The following is a 15393-nucleotide window of genomic DNA, read 5'->3' on the forward strand; positions in this document are numbered from 1 at the left end:
GAGGAGGAGTGATGGCTGATCCTGAGATGCTGAGGTCTGTAGGTGAGAAAGTCTTTAATCCGATGGCGGAAAGGGGCTCCCAGGCCCAGCGTTTGCAGTTTGTTGACCAGTTTTATTGGGTTGATGGAGTTGAATGCAGAACTGTAATCCACAAACAGCATCCTGATGTAGCTGTTGGGGTTTTCCAGGTGTGTGAGGGCTGCGTGCAGTGCGATTGAGATGGCGTCGTCTGAGGATCTGTTGGTCCTGTATGCAAACTGGTGTTGGTCAAGGTCAGGAGGGATGCTTGCTTTAATGTGGGGCAGTACCAGTCTCTCAAAGCATTTCATAATCACCGGGGTAAGAACAACCGGACGGTAATCATTCATGCTGGTGATAGCTGAGGTTTTGGGTACGGGGATTATGGTTGCGGTTTTCAGACAGGTGGGGACAGTGGCATCTGGATCTGGTCATGTTTACCTCAACTAGACAGCATCAACCTCCACTAGAGGGCGACATTATCTAGTAGGTGGTACAAAACCCAGATACTGAGCTCAACCTGTCTTTGAACAATAACTTCTGCTGAGAAGAGAACAAATCACAGACTGAATGTTGAACATCAGAGAGTTCCTCCTGTTGGTTTAAACCTTTTTGTCGAGATGGGACTTTGGCTGTGGATTATTCTGGCTGCTCTTTTATTAGGTGAGAGACAAAGAACATATTCTGATTACTCTGTACATGTTTGTGTGTCTGATTCTCTAGCTACGTAACTTTTCTGACCTAGTAAGTATTTTTGACAACAATTAATTTCTCCCTCCTCATGTTCTATTTTTCTCAGAGTGTAAAGGAGAAGACAGAGTGATCCAGCCAACAGAAGATGTCTTTGCTTCTGAAGGAGACACAGTCACACTTGATTGTAAATTTGAGACAACTGACACAGCCCCCTCTTTGTTCTGGTACTGACAAGAAATGGGTGATTTCCCAAAGTACCTGTGGAAAAGCTATGGAAGTTTTTCAGGAAATGCTCCTGGGATCTCGGATGACAGATTTAAAGCTGCAAAAAATGGTACATCAGTTCCTCTGAAGATCCAGAAGCTTCAGCTGACTGACTCTGCTGTGTACTACTGTGCTCTGAGGCCCACAGTGACAGGAAACACCACAACTCTGTACAAAAACCTCTGGACAACACAATACTCAAAAACATCCACAAGAGGGAGTCACTATTCAAACATACTGTTCATAGTCTGATCGAAATATCAAAACTTGAGCTTTTCTTACATTTCGAGTAGGAGCACAGTTTAAAGTTAAGACGTCACTTTTTATCTGTTGACACACTGACCAATTGCCTATTTAAGAAACTCAGCAGCCTGTCATGGGGTCTCTGATGATACATGGATGATTGCATCGTCGACATACAACTGGCAACAAACATCTTCACAGCTGTCTGGTAGTTCGTTAATGTATAGGCAAAAGAGCAGAGGCCCCAGAATGGAGCCTTGTGGTACGCCAACATTACAGTGTTGAGGGGATGATATTGAACTATTGATTTTAACTCATTGCTTTCAAAATTCCAGACATGACTGAAATCACCTGAGAGCTTGATTACAGAAATGTAGATTTTTTTGAGTATTATAAATCAAGTCATGGTTTATAGTATCAAAGGCCTCTTTCAGGTCTAGAAATACTGCTCCCAAAACTTTACCGTCACCTATGATGTGTGTTAGGGGCTTTACAAGTGAAGAATGCTTATTTATGAATTCAGTATCTAATCCAAACATATCTTTAGCCTGAGAGGTATTAGATTAATCATTTGTTGAATGTTGCCTTCATTAGTCTGTGTAATGAAGAATGAGTTTGATGAATCTGTAGGTAGTATCTCTTTTATTGTGCAGATCTGAAAAAGAAGCCGACGCCAGACGCTGTCACACATATCAGAAAGTATACATGTTAAAAACATATCTAAAACTGTGCAACAGAGAGACATGACAAATGCATAAACAGAAAATGTGCAGCAAATACATGAACCATGCAAATTTACAGCACCTCAACAAAATTAGTACATAAATTCAGTCACTTTTCTCTCTCTCTTTTTGGGAATATGCATTTTTGACTTCAGAATCAATTCTGAATTTCAGTCCTGTCTCTCCAAATGGAAATCTCTTGACCTGTTGCAGTATGGTTTCTTTCCTTAACCACAGTCCTACATAGCTGTGAACATCAGACCGAACAACTCGGCACCAACTCATACTAGTTCTTCCTTTGCAGCACCTCACCTCTGTTGGGCCACACAGGCTTAGGACAGTCAAACAATGGACTTGGGCCTGCACCTCTGTAAAAGCCTCATTTGAGTTATTCACTGAGATCACAAAGAGGCCTAAAAGGACTCTTAATCCCAGAATCCCCTGTGGTACTTCACACCTACACGTGAAGTAAGGGGGGACCGGAACCTCTCTCTCTTCTCATTGGAGGGGACCTGAGGTAGACCCCCCATGGAGCAGGCCAGGCTACAAAACTCCAAGACTTGCATTGTTCTTTCTCTTTCCACGCGCTGACTTCTAGTGCTCGGAGACACAAGCTCACCTTCTGTTTCCTGCAACCATCTTCCTTTGTTTTAAGTTTTTTTTGGCGCGCAGGTAATCCGCGGCCGGCAGTGTTCTAAATTCCGAGCTCGGATTGTCCAGTGAACGCATCTCAGTTTCTCGGAGAGCGTCAGACTATAACAGTATACTGGCCTCCCTCTTCGTGCTTGAAGCCGTTTATCCAGCTAGCCAAACAATCAAACATGCTCAGAGAAGACTCTCAGACCGGAAAGTTGCGTTGTCTTTAAGTTTACTGAGGGACATGAATTGACTGTGAAACTGCAACACAAATAGTTACATAGGTATTAATGAATACAAGCTCTTGAAAATAGATTGTCTTACAACCTAAATTACTATCACAAAAACTAAGGTAAGTAGAAATACATAGATGTAATCAAACAACATATGTAAAATGTACTGTATATCCTACTATTAAATGTACATGAAAACCTATGTAATTCTGCACATTATCCATGCTAAACAGCAGCTAAACAAACAAATTGTTTAATGTTCACAAAACAGCATAAAACTTACAGATATGGTCTTCGATAGCTCCAAAAAAACGAAAAGTCCTTCCAGTATACAGACAATGAGAAACAACAGCAGCACAGCAATGTGCTCATTTAGTCAAAAACAAAAGTGAAACTTAACTTCAAACTAAAGCCGCATTTATACTCTGTCTCACTAGGCGGCAGTATAACGTCAAATGGCATAGAAACAGTCTTATGGCATAGAAAGGCCATGGCAAACAGATTATCAGAAAGATAACGGTCTTATTCCGTCCTGCAACAAAAGGACATCAAAGGACATCTTTCCACTCGACGGAGAACCAACGAAGCCGCTCTCGCCGTAAGGGACCCTCGCCGCCATCAGACGCCTCTGCACCAGGACGGACAGAAGATCTGCTCCATCGCCGGACTCTTTTCCTTTCACCAATCGCGGACAAAGCGATTCACAAGTGAGGCTTAATTAGGTCTGGGCAGAATTAGCTTTAGAGAGTGTTTTTAACAATTGTTGATCGAAGCAGAAACTGTAATTTTTATCTTTGTTGGACCGCTGCGTCCTGAGTTTTACCTGTTTAAAACTCTTGTTGTTGTTTCGGACCGCTGCGTCCTATATGTGTTTAGCGTAACAGCGTTATAACCGGGTATTACTCTTCTGATCAGAAAGGCCAGTGTAAGCTGTATTAACTTGAATTCAGCTATTGGTTTGTTTCTGTGAATGAAGGGAATTACTCCGAGTTGTGGCGCGGGAGTCGGACTGTGATCCGGCCTCTTCAGGCACGCATTTCTCTTTTATTCTCTTTTATCCTCTTTTATTTCCCCTTCTACGAACACACACACACACACACACACACATATTCCTGTGTAAACGTACATCTGGAGACTAACTCCACCACCGCACCATTATGCACGTAGGCCACACACACACACACACACACACACACACACACACACACACACACACACGCACACACACACACACACACACACACACACACACACACACACACACACAGATCTATTCACTCACGGCTATCCAGACGCCTCAGAGACACAGATCGTGTAGGGCCGAACTCGGTCTCTTTTAGACAAGGCCACATTTAGGTCTTTGCGCCATCGTGAGCGACCACGTGGGTACGAAACCATCTCCCCTCTCTCTTTCCCCCTCTCTCTCTCTCTCTCTCACACACACACACACACACACACACACACACACACACACACACACACACACACACACACACACACACACACACACACCTACATTCACACCCCTTCCACAAGCCTTTGCTTGATAATGTTTGTTGCTTAGATTAGTTTATAATAGTTATTTGTTTAATTAAGTTCATTGATTTTGGATTGATGTTGCTTTGTTTAAATAAATTCTGTTATAATTTAAGAGAGCAGTTGTTTGTGGTTACTGGTGTATTTGCATTGTGATATAAGCTGGGTGCGAAGGCTTTGTGTACGGATTTCACGCCTTCAATTTATTAAATATAGTTATTCATTATTAATAATATTAGTAATTAAATAACTAATTTGAGACTGATTTGAGTGATATTTTGGTTATATTTACCTGATTACAGGTTGGTGCCCCAAAACGAGATTAAACATATATTAATGATATTTTATTTATATTATTAATAATTAAGTATAATTATTAAAGAATATAACCAAAGTTGACTTGATACAACCCCAACACCTCTGTAAATGTGGGAGAACTCACAATGGCCTCCAGTTAAAAACAGGTTAAAGTTCTAAATAAGGTGTTCCTCTGGCCCCGCCCACTGAGACAAACCAATGAAATTGTTTATCTCCAGAGCAGAAAAGTTTGAGGAAGTCAAATTAAAATCATGTCAAAGTAGAGGAGAACATCTGTGCAGCACAGAGGCTGTTTAGTTTAGAAGAACATTACTCATCTGCTGTCTGTTTGTCTTCAACAACTCCAAAGACATGCTGCTTTACCTCTTTTTACTTTGCTCTCACTTTATAGGTGAGTGTTACAACACACATCAAACTCTAATTTCACCTGCTGTTTAGACCAGATATCTGAACAACTATTTCAAAGTAGATGTTTATCTGTGGGAACTACAAATTCCACTGATAGAAAAAGACTTTTGTTTTCTTCATGAATCTCAAAATGATCAAAGATGACTGATGAAGTAGAGGACTGATTTTCAGTCTCTTGATGTCTGAATCTCTTGCAGACTAACAGACATGTATAATACTTATTTTGCAGCCCTGAGCTCCATGAACAGCATAAACCCAGAAAGAACTGAAGAAAAGGTTGAAGAGGGAGGAAACATCAACCTGACCTGTACATATGATGGTGTTATTACCAACATCCAGTGGTACAGACAAAACCAGAGATCCAGACCAGAGTTCCTGCTCTACATCACAGAGGGAGGATCGATTCATCCAACAGATTCTGATTTCTCAGCTTACATTAACAAAACGGAGAAACGAGTAAATCTGGAGATCTCCTCTGCTGCACTGACTGACTCTGCTGTGTACTACTGTGCTCTGAGGCCCACAGTGACAGGAAACACCACAACTCTGTATAAAAACCTCTGGAGAGAAGACAACACAATACTCCACAACATCCACAAGAGGGAGTCACACACTGATAAACCTATGATTATTTCATTCATGATACAGTTGTGATAAAACCTGTAAGGAATTAGAGTAGTTTAAAGAGACTCCTCCTCCTGACTGCAGAGGAGCCTGATGACAGAGAACTCTTTAAATCAAGCTGTGAACATCAGACCAAACAGCTCACCAAACTTACTCATACTTGTTCTTCACTTACAGCGTCTCACCTCTACAAACATGGAACAACTCACTATTATCTTCATTTTAACTCTCCTTGGTATGTTTGTGTTTAATAAGAAATCTAAATGACAAAGAAGCTTTTAAAGAATTTGAGATCCAGTATGAATTTTTGGATCAGCCACAGATCAATTTAACGTTTCAAAAACACTTTCTAGAAAACAACACTTCTTTACTGATGACTGTTTCTAGTATTGTTTGTTTGAACACAAGATGTTTATTGTGTGACATCTTTAAACTACAGTATGTCTGATGTTGAAACATCATGTGTTTGTCTCCATCAGGTAACACCTTGGAGGATGATATTACTGCCAGCAGTGCTGAAGTGTTTTCATCAGAGGGTCACAGTGTTACTCTGTCCTGTAAATACTCAGTTAAAGCTTATAATCTCCAGTGGTATCAACAGGATCCTGGATCAGCTCCTCAGTTCCTTCTCCTGATCAGCGACACTTCAGATCCAACTGTAGTGACAGCAAAACCTCCACACCCTCGACTGACTGTTAAACTGAATAAGGAGAGAAACCGTGTGGATCTACAGATCTCCTCTGCTGCACTGACTGACTCTGCTGTGTACTACTGTGCTCTGAGGCCCACAGTGACAGGAAACACCACAACTCTGTACAAAAACCTCTGGAGAGAAGACAACACAATACTCCACAACATCCACTAGAGGGAGCATCAGACCGAAACAACTCAGCACCAACTCATACTAGTTCTTCCTTTACAGCACCTCACCTCTGTAAATGTGGGAGAACTCACAATGGCCTCCAGTTAACAACAAGTTTAAGTTTTAAATAAGGTGTTTCTCTGGCCACGCCCACTGAGACCAAGGGCCCGTTTCAGAAAGAAGGTTCAACAAACTCTAACTCTGAGCTCTGAGTTGATTTACCCTCAGATGGGAAACTCTGAGTTTTGGGTTCCAGATCAGCTGATTTGAGTTAAATCAACTCTGAGTAGGTTCACTCTGTGTTCAGCGCGTGCACCACTACTATAAAAAGCCAACATTAATGGAGCCATGGCAACAGGTGACAAAAAAGAGATCCTCTTACTTTAACCATCTGGAAATATAACCTTTCTACATCTTCATGCAGACACACTACAAATATAAACCAGTTTTAAGAAAGAAAGAAAAAGTAACACTGCTGCAGCAGCACAGGAGAGAAAGAAGTGGTGAAGGAGAAAACTGCTGCTCGCGTCAGCATGTAATGAAGTCTATTCATCTAATATTTAATCAGAATAATAGTTTTGCAGATAAAAACCAGTGTAATGGTGTTTAAACTAACATTTATTGACATGAAGATGCAATTAAGCAGGAGAAAAGCGACTTTAAAACAGCTCTAAATGAAATAGGCTATAAGAACAAACTAGGCTCATGGTGGGAGCCAACCTTATTTTATTCATATTTGACAAATTAAACTTAGCCTAATTCATTTAAAAGTGCATTATTAAATGTTCTTTTTATACGCTATAGCCTTCTTAACATATAACATTAAAACAACCTGGATTTTTATTCAGACAAAGCGGTGAATCTTCACTAATATTCACGTGATACAGACTGAATGAAAGAATGAGGAAAACCCAGTTTCCCTCATGTCATGGTTAACTGACTCAGTGTTTGTTAAAAACCTGCTTACTGAAACAGGCCCCAGGATTAAAGTATTTCAGAATATCCAAACAATACTTGACATAAATATACAATATCTGAACAGTACGTCTGATATGTTGCTTTTTCATATTAATTCTTTAGGGCAATTCATCGATAGTTTGGTATCAAATTTCTGAATAAATTATCCCTGTAAACATCTAGAAACACATGATTGATTACTGTGTACCACATGGTTCAACCCTGTGTCCTCATTTCTTCTTTATGTGTTGACTTTGATATTTTAAAAATGATTTGATCTATTTTCATTTGTGTAATAATAGTAAGAATGGATTATATATAAATTCATTAACATGTGCATCAGGTTCAGAACATTTTAAATGTGTTCCAGTATGCAGTTCAGAGACGCGTTCCAGGATGTCACTTCTAGAATTTCTGCACTACATTTTTACAATTCCTCCAGGGGGAGACATTATTGACCAGGTAATGAACTACTGTGTTCAAACATTATATTAATACCAGCTGCTGCTGTAAAGAGAACACTTCAACACAGTGAACATTGAACATCAGAGAGTTCCTCCTGTTGATTTAAACCTGGTTTTAGAAATGGAAATTTGGCTTTGGATTATTCTGGCTGCTCTTTTCTTTGGTAAGATATAAAGCACAACATGTCTTCAGTGTTTTTAAGTTCTGAGCCGAAATCTATGAACATTTGAATTATTTTGTTCTTGCAGTAAGACCGAACAACTGATATTTTCCACTGTCTCATCTTCTCAGTCTCTTGAACAATATTTAATCTAATGGCTTCATTTTCTCTACGTTTTACAGGACTAACAGCTGGAGACAAAATCTATCCTGCAGTCGATGAAGTCAGAGGAACAGAAGGAGAATCTGTCACACTCAGATGTAACTATGAGACAACATACCAGAATGTTTACCTCTCCTGGTACAGACATCATTCTGACCTCCAGGCACCTCAGTTTATACTCTTGAAAGGAGCAAAAAGAAGGAGTGATGAATATATTCCAGATAAACGATATGAATCTCAAACATCACCCAGCTCAACTGAACTGACCATTAGAAAGCTAACCCCTGAAGACACAGCTCTCTACTACTGTGCTTTAGAAACACAGTGATACAAAGTGTAGAAGAGGCTGTACAAAAACCTGAACACAGATATCTGACTACTCTTCAAAGAGGAGGGAAGTGGGATTCAAACCACAGCTTCATGTCAGATGGATTCTGATGATTCCTGTTTGATCAGAGTCTCTGTGGTTACAGCTGCTGATGAGACACTGAGGGAATTAAATACTCAGCTACTAACTACACATTTTGTATAGCACCAAATCATAACAAGTGTCATCTCAAGACACTTTCCAAAAGAGCAGGTCGAGACCTTACTCAATGTTATATTAAGCTAATCTGCATATTTTCAAAGTTCTATCAAATAACTACTTAAAATGAATCACAAAGTAGATAATGCTTGAAAGTTAGGTAGCTAATGTAACTAGCCCGGTAGCAAGCTAATCCCTCTGTGAAGTCAATTAGAACTAGCTAATACATGTTTCTCAGAGTTAAATATGTATTTGGGTGTGGTTATGTGTATCAAAGTACAAAGAAATATGAAATAATGCTAAAGCCACCTAGCTAATTGTTGTGGTTTTCTGTATTGGAGATATCACAAAAATGTAGCGTAGCATTAGTTCAGGCAGGCCACAGAGTCACGCTCTTCTATTATGCCAGAGATTTTGGTAACAGCTGATCTCACGCAAACTTCATCAGCTGATTTGCTTCAAAGCATCCTATTGGCCAAATAGTACTTATGCTGCCTTATTATAACTGCTCTAGACTGCCTACTCTTTGCTGCTCCCTCTGCAAGCTACATTTACAAACCTCCTCCACCCCAGCTCCTCCTTTTATTCTGTTCTGACTTAATCAATGTCATGCTGTTGTCATTGATGCCTGCTCTGTTTGGGTGTGCTGCTTCTCTCCCTGCCTTAAGCTTTCCTTGTATGAACGGGGAGGGCAGGAATGTGTGCTGTTCCTGCCTAATGCTTTCCACATAAAGATGTGGCCGGGCAGGGAGATCCCAGAACAACCGCTGAATATAAATAATTACAAAAAAATTTTGTTTTTTTGACAAAGTGGTCCTGACTGAACTCTAGTTCTGTACGATCATTTACTTTAACTGTTCTTAAGAGTTAATGAGTTTGAATATGGCCACCGGTGATGTCATCAGAATTCACAGCACCCTTCAATTATATTAAATACAGCCTAATGAAGTGATGTTGAGGAAGGACGTTTTCATCTTGTCCTAACAACTTTAAAACCAATGAATGTGTACGAAACCCCAAAGGATTTTGGTATGTGAACTTCCATTAAAAAAATCAGCATGGTTTGTCCGTTAATGACCCCTTCAAGAAGATACTCTAGATGTTAAATGTGGTATGGTGGTTGGTGCTGGGTTGATTTCATGTGCATCTTTTTCAGAATCCTCTCCTGCGATGGTGTTTTGGTCACAACCCTTTAAAAGTGACATATCCTGATAGATCAGACCTAGACCTCTACGTCCAAGTAATCCAAGCCACCCCACAGCATCAACTGGAACATTTGTGTCCCCTGTCATGTATTAACAGATGAATCTTTATAGAGTCCACTCAGATCAACCAACCAACCTGTAATAGTGGCTATGCATCCCTGGAAGATGACCTTCTCCGGATCCACAACGGACCTCAACCAGGAGCGACATGATGACACATAGATTTAACGGTACTGTGTCTGTATGTGCTGGCAGAGGAAAGAAGACTGCTTGGAAACTTGGAAGTCTCTCCCAGAGGTGAAGGATGGACGGTGGGTCTGGGACACACTTCTGCACATTTGCATCATAGTTGTAGGTTGATGCATTATGTAAGCATACAGAACCAGCAGGCTCACTGCAGAAGAACTGATCTGATCTATTTAACGTTTCTCCTCCACTTGAGGGTGACATTATCAGGTAGGCAGTTCATCACCTCTGCACTGAGTTCAACCTTTCTGTCAATACAAACTGCTGCAAGGAAGAGAACTTTTCTCACTCTGAATGTTGAACATCAGAGAGTTCCTCCTGTTGGTTTAAACCTTGTTGTAGAGATGGGACTTTGGCTGTGGATTATTCTGGCTGCTCTTTTATTAGGTGAGAGACAAAGAACATATTCTGATTACTCTGTACATGTTTGTGTGTCTGATTCTCTAGCTACATAACTTTTTTAACATAGTAAGTATTTTTGGCAACAATTAATCTCTCCCTCCTCATGTTCTATTTTTCTCAGAGTGTAAAGGAGAAGACAGAGTGATCCAGCCAACAGAAGATGTCTTTGCTTCTGAAGGAGACACAGTCACACTTGATTGTAAATTTGAGACAACTGACACAACCCCCTCTTTGTTTTGGTACAGACAAGAAATGGATGATTTCCCAAAGTACCTGTGTAAAAGCTATGGAAGTTTTTCAGGAAATGCTCCTGGGATCTCGGATGACAGATTTAAAGCAGCAAAAAATGGTACATCAGTTCCTCTGAAGATCCAGAAGCTTCAGCTGACTGACTCTGCTGTGTACTACTGTGCTCTGAGGCCCACAGTGACAGGAAACACCACAACTCTGTACAAAAACCTCTGGAGAGAAGACAACACAATACTCCACAACATCCACTAGAGGGAGTCACAGACTGTGAAACATCTATGGTATGTCATGATGAAGGTTTGATGTTTCTCAATTCAGAAATGAAACTAGTTCAACAGATGAGTCTCCTCCCAATGACTGCAGAGGTGTTTGATGACAGAGAACTGTTTGATTCCAGCTGTGAACATCAGACCAAACTCTACTCACAAAACTGAATCATACTGAACATTCAGTTACAGCATCTCACCTCTACAAACCTGGAACAACTTACTGTTATTTTGTTCTTATCAGCTCTCATAGGTATGTATGAAATAAATGGACAGTGTGTTGTGATTTTGAAAATAAAGAGTATTTCAGTTTGGACAACAGTCGTTATTATCACATTAGAGGGAGTCACTTACTACTATCTTGAATCACTCGGGTGGCTGTGAACTATGGTAGTCGGTGGTCTCAAAATCCAACGGTCAGGTTGTGATCCCCAGATCCTGCATTCACATCCAAGCATCCACAGGAAAGACACTGAACCCCAAACTGTGGCGGTGTATGAATGTGAGTTCATACTGATGGACTCAACATAGCTGTGTTGGGGCCAGCCAATGAGACAAAGCCTCTGGCCTGTAGCCCCTCTCAAAAGCCTGATGTGAGTATATTTGGAGGGAAAATGACCAAGGGACCTGAAAATGTTTTATTGCCTGCATCACCCACAGCCCCTCACACCTAGATATGAGAAAAGTGGAGCCTGGACTTTCTGCCATCATTGGCTGAGACCTGAGGGATATAAATTTGGCAATTTTACAAAATAAATAATTATGATTAATTAATTATTAATACATGCTATTTTAAATTCAGATTTATTATTGTATTTATTACTATTACTTATTTATTACTATATCAATTCATCATAATTATTGATATTATCTTAATAGCCACATTTTTACTTTAAATCCCAAATGGAGCCTCTACCATCAGTGTGTGAATGTGTATGAATGGATGAGTTAATACTGATGGACTCTTAACACAGCAGCTTCAACCATCAGTGTGTGAATGTGTATGAATGGATGAGTTATTACTAATGGACTCTTAACACAGCAGCTTCAACCATCAGTGTGTGAATGTGTATGAATGGATGAGTTATTACTAATGGACTCTTAACACAGCAGCTTCAACCATCAGTGTGTGAATGTGTTGGGGTGACCTGTGGTGTAAAAGGGCTTTAAGTAATCAGAAGACTAAAAAAGCTCCATACAAGCTCAAGTGCATTCATCGTGAAAGAAATCAGACATAAAACCACAGAAAGTGTCATTTCATATATGTAGAAATTACATATCTACTTTATGCCTTTTTATAGAACATACAGTAGGTTTCTTTTACAATCATAAGATCATTAGTCATCAAATGTGACAGAATGCATATTGTAAACATAATGCAATTTTCAAGAAGAAAACATATTTATAATAAATACTATAATTAGACACAAAAACATCTTTATATTTAGATTGTTGTGAGAGTACAAGTAAATCCAAAAGATAAAAAATAATCTGTTGCAACATGTTGTCATTCCTGAGCCACATTACATTCCTATAAGAGACAAACAAAGATGATTTCATCTGTATCTTTTGCAGTACTCACCACTGCACTACTACCTTATTTAGTCTTGTACATATTGTACACAGGGTTCATTCCCGGGTCCTCTCAGTTTTTAATTACAGTATATGCTGACCATGATATTGTTTAAATTATTTGATCAGGTTTCCTTTGTGTTGATGAAGATTAATGGATCTTGTAAAACTGTTCAAGAACTTCACAGAGTCTGGACAAAAACCTGCTGAAAGTCCATTTTACACACAATTGTAATTTTTTTTTATCTCCACGAGTAGCCAACATTATCAACTAAAAAAGTGAACTATTCTCACACTTCTGGCTGAACATCAGGTCAGGTCTCTTGTTGGTTTAAACCAACAAGAGATGTTGTAGAGATGGAACTTTGGCTGTGGATCATTCTGGCTTCTCTTCTATTTGGTGAGAAAGAAACAGCACAACACATTTGTTTACAGCTTTCTCTTTTTTGTGTCTGTTCTTAATGCTAGGTAACTTATTTATCCTCAAGCCTTTTTTTCATCAATCAAAAATTAATCTCTTCCTCTTTCTGTTCTCTTCTCAGAGTGTAAAGGAGAAGACAGAGTGATCCAGCCAACAGAAGATGTCTTTGCTTCTGAAGGAGACACAGTCACACTTGGTTGTACATTTAAGACCATAATCCAATATCCCTTTTTGTTCTGGTACAGGCAAGAAATGGGTGATTTTCCAAAGTACATGTTGAGATGCTACTCAGAAGACGTTTATAAAGCTCCTCAGTTCAAGACAGAGAGATTTAAAGCTGCAATCAACAGGACATCAGTTCCTCTGAAGATCCAGAAGCTTCAGCTGACTGACTCTCCTGTGTACTACTCTACAAAAACCTCTGGAGAGAAGACAACACAATACTCCACAACATCCACTAGAGGGAGTCACTTACTATAAACTGGATTCGGTCAGGAGGGAAACTTACAAGACAGATCATTAAAAGCGAGCAGAGTGTCAGTAAAAGATGTTCAGTGTAAAGTTGTCAGTCGGGGAATAACACAGGGCTGTGAATGAGACCTGTCTCTGTGATCAGGCTCCTCCTTCTAATCCTCTAACTTAGTGTTGATGTGGACTAAACACAAGAAACTTGATGTTTCTCAATTCAGAAATGAAACTAGTTCAACAGATGAGTCTCCTCCCAATGACTGCAGAGGTGTTTGATGACAGAGAACTGTTTGATTCCAGCTGTGAACATCAGACCAAACTCTACTCACAAAACTGAATCATACTGAACATTCAGTTACAGCATCTCACCTCTACAAACATGGAACAACTCACTGTTATTTTGTTCTTGTCAGCTCTCATAGGTATGTATGTAAAGGAAAATGTGGGGTGTTTAGGCAAATAATATGTATCTAAATTTTAAAAGAAGTTGAATTAAAACAATAGATTTTTGAGGTGTGATGGATTGTGTTGCATTAAGAATTGAATTTCAATAACATACAATTCTGCATCATATCTTCTTTTTTAGAATCCAGCTATGAAGAGCTCACTCCAGTTAAGAATGAAGAGTTCAGTTTAGAAGGCAGCACTGTTACTCTGTCATACAGTTACCCTGAACTGTCAACTGGTGATATTTTCTTCTGGTATCGACAACATCCAGGAAAACAACCACAATTTATCGCCTCTCAAACATCAACAGGACCACTTTCCAATTCCGTCTCTGGACTGTCTGTTACAGTGAGAGAGGATAAAAAACATCTGGATCTACAGATCTCCTCTGCTGCACTGACTGACTCTGCTGTGTACTACTGTGCTCTGAAGCCCACAGTGACAGGAAACACCACAACTCTGTACAAAAACCTCTGGAGAGAAGACAACACAATACTCCACAACATCCACTAGAGGGAGCATCAGACTGTGAAACATCAAGTGTAGGTATGGAGATGTAGGCTTGACTGTTTTGTAGTGATGATAAAGAGCCTCTGTGATAGGTGCTCTCCACATATCCAGAACTGTTTGAATGAAACATGAATTTAGTTTGGAAACTATAGATATAAATGAAGCTCTTAATATACAAAAAGTTAATATGATGTGATGGTTTGTCATCATATTTAATCTGGATCAAATCGTTAGAATAAAGTACCATCATAAACAGTTGGCATCACAAAATTAGAAGTTAGTTTCTTTTGTTCTGTCTTTGATGAACACGTTCTTCTTTGGCTGTGATTTCTTGTGGTGTACCACAGGGTTGAGTTCTAGGCTCGGCCTTTTTATTTGCAAGTTGAATTTGATTTGAAATAAATTAGTCTAGTTTCTTTTGTTGTTGGTGTTGATGAACAGATCTTATCTTAATCCAGTCATAGATGGCCCTGTGTTACTACATTTGAGATGTAAGTGTTAAGAGGAGGAGCTACACAAATGAATATGAACAGTGTCACTTTGGAACAGAAGAGCTGCTGTGTTCTCTCTACTGTTCATTTATCACAGGAACAACAATGCAGCTTCCTTTGGTTTGGATGATGATAGTATTCTTTCATACTGGTAAGTACTGAAAAGACTTATGAAGATCTAAGACATGAAACATGTCTGTCCAAATAGACAACTACAGTCACAGTGAAATATATGTATTTCTCTTTAGGATCCTCTAAGGAATTAGTGACACCATTCAGAGAGGTAATG

The 15393-nt window shown here is 39.6% G+C and overlaps 1 protein-coding gene across 1 annotated transcript; it reads left to right on the top strand.

Annotated features, from left to right (window-relative positions):
• Positions 1-366: 366 nt before the first annotated feature.
• Positions 367-13333, top strand: LOC109979980 (uncharacterized). Its single transcript, XM_065953347.1, has 6 exons — positions 367-391; positions 818-935; positions 5317-5590; positions 5882-5930; positions 6175-6485; positions 13310-13333. The coding sequence occupies exons 1-6, from the start codon at positions 367-369 to the stop codon at positions 13331-13333; spliced, it is 801 nt and encodes a 266-aa protein (XP_065809419.1).
• Positions 13334-15393: the final 2060 nt, after the last annotated feature.

The sequence above is a fragment of the Labrus bergylta genome, chromosome 4 (genome assembly GCF_963930695.1).
Source record: "Labrus bergylta chromosome 4, fLabBer1.1, whole genome shotgun sequence".
Taxonomy (NCBI): Eukaryota; Metazoa; Chordata; class Actinopteri; order Labriformes; family Labridae; genus Labrus; species Labrus bergylta.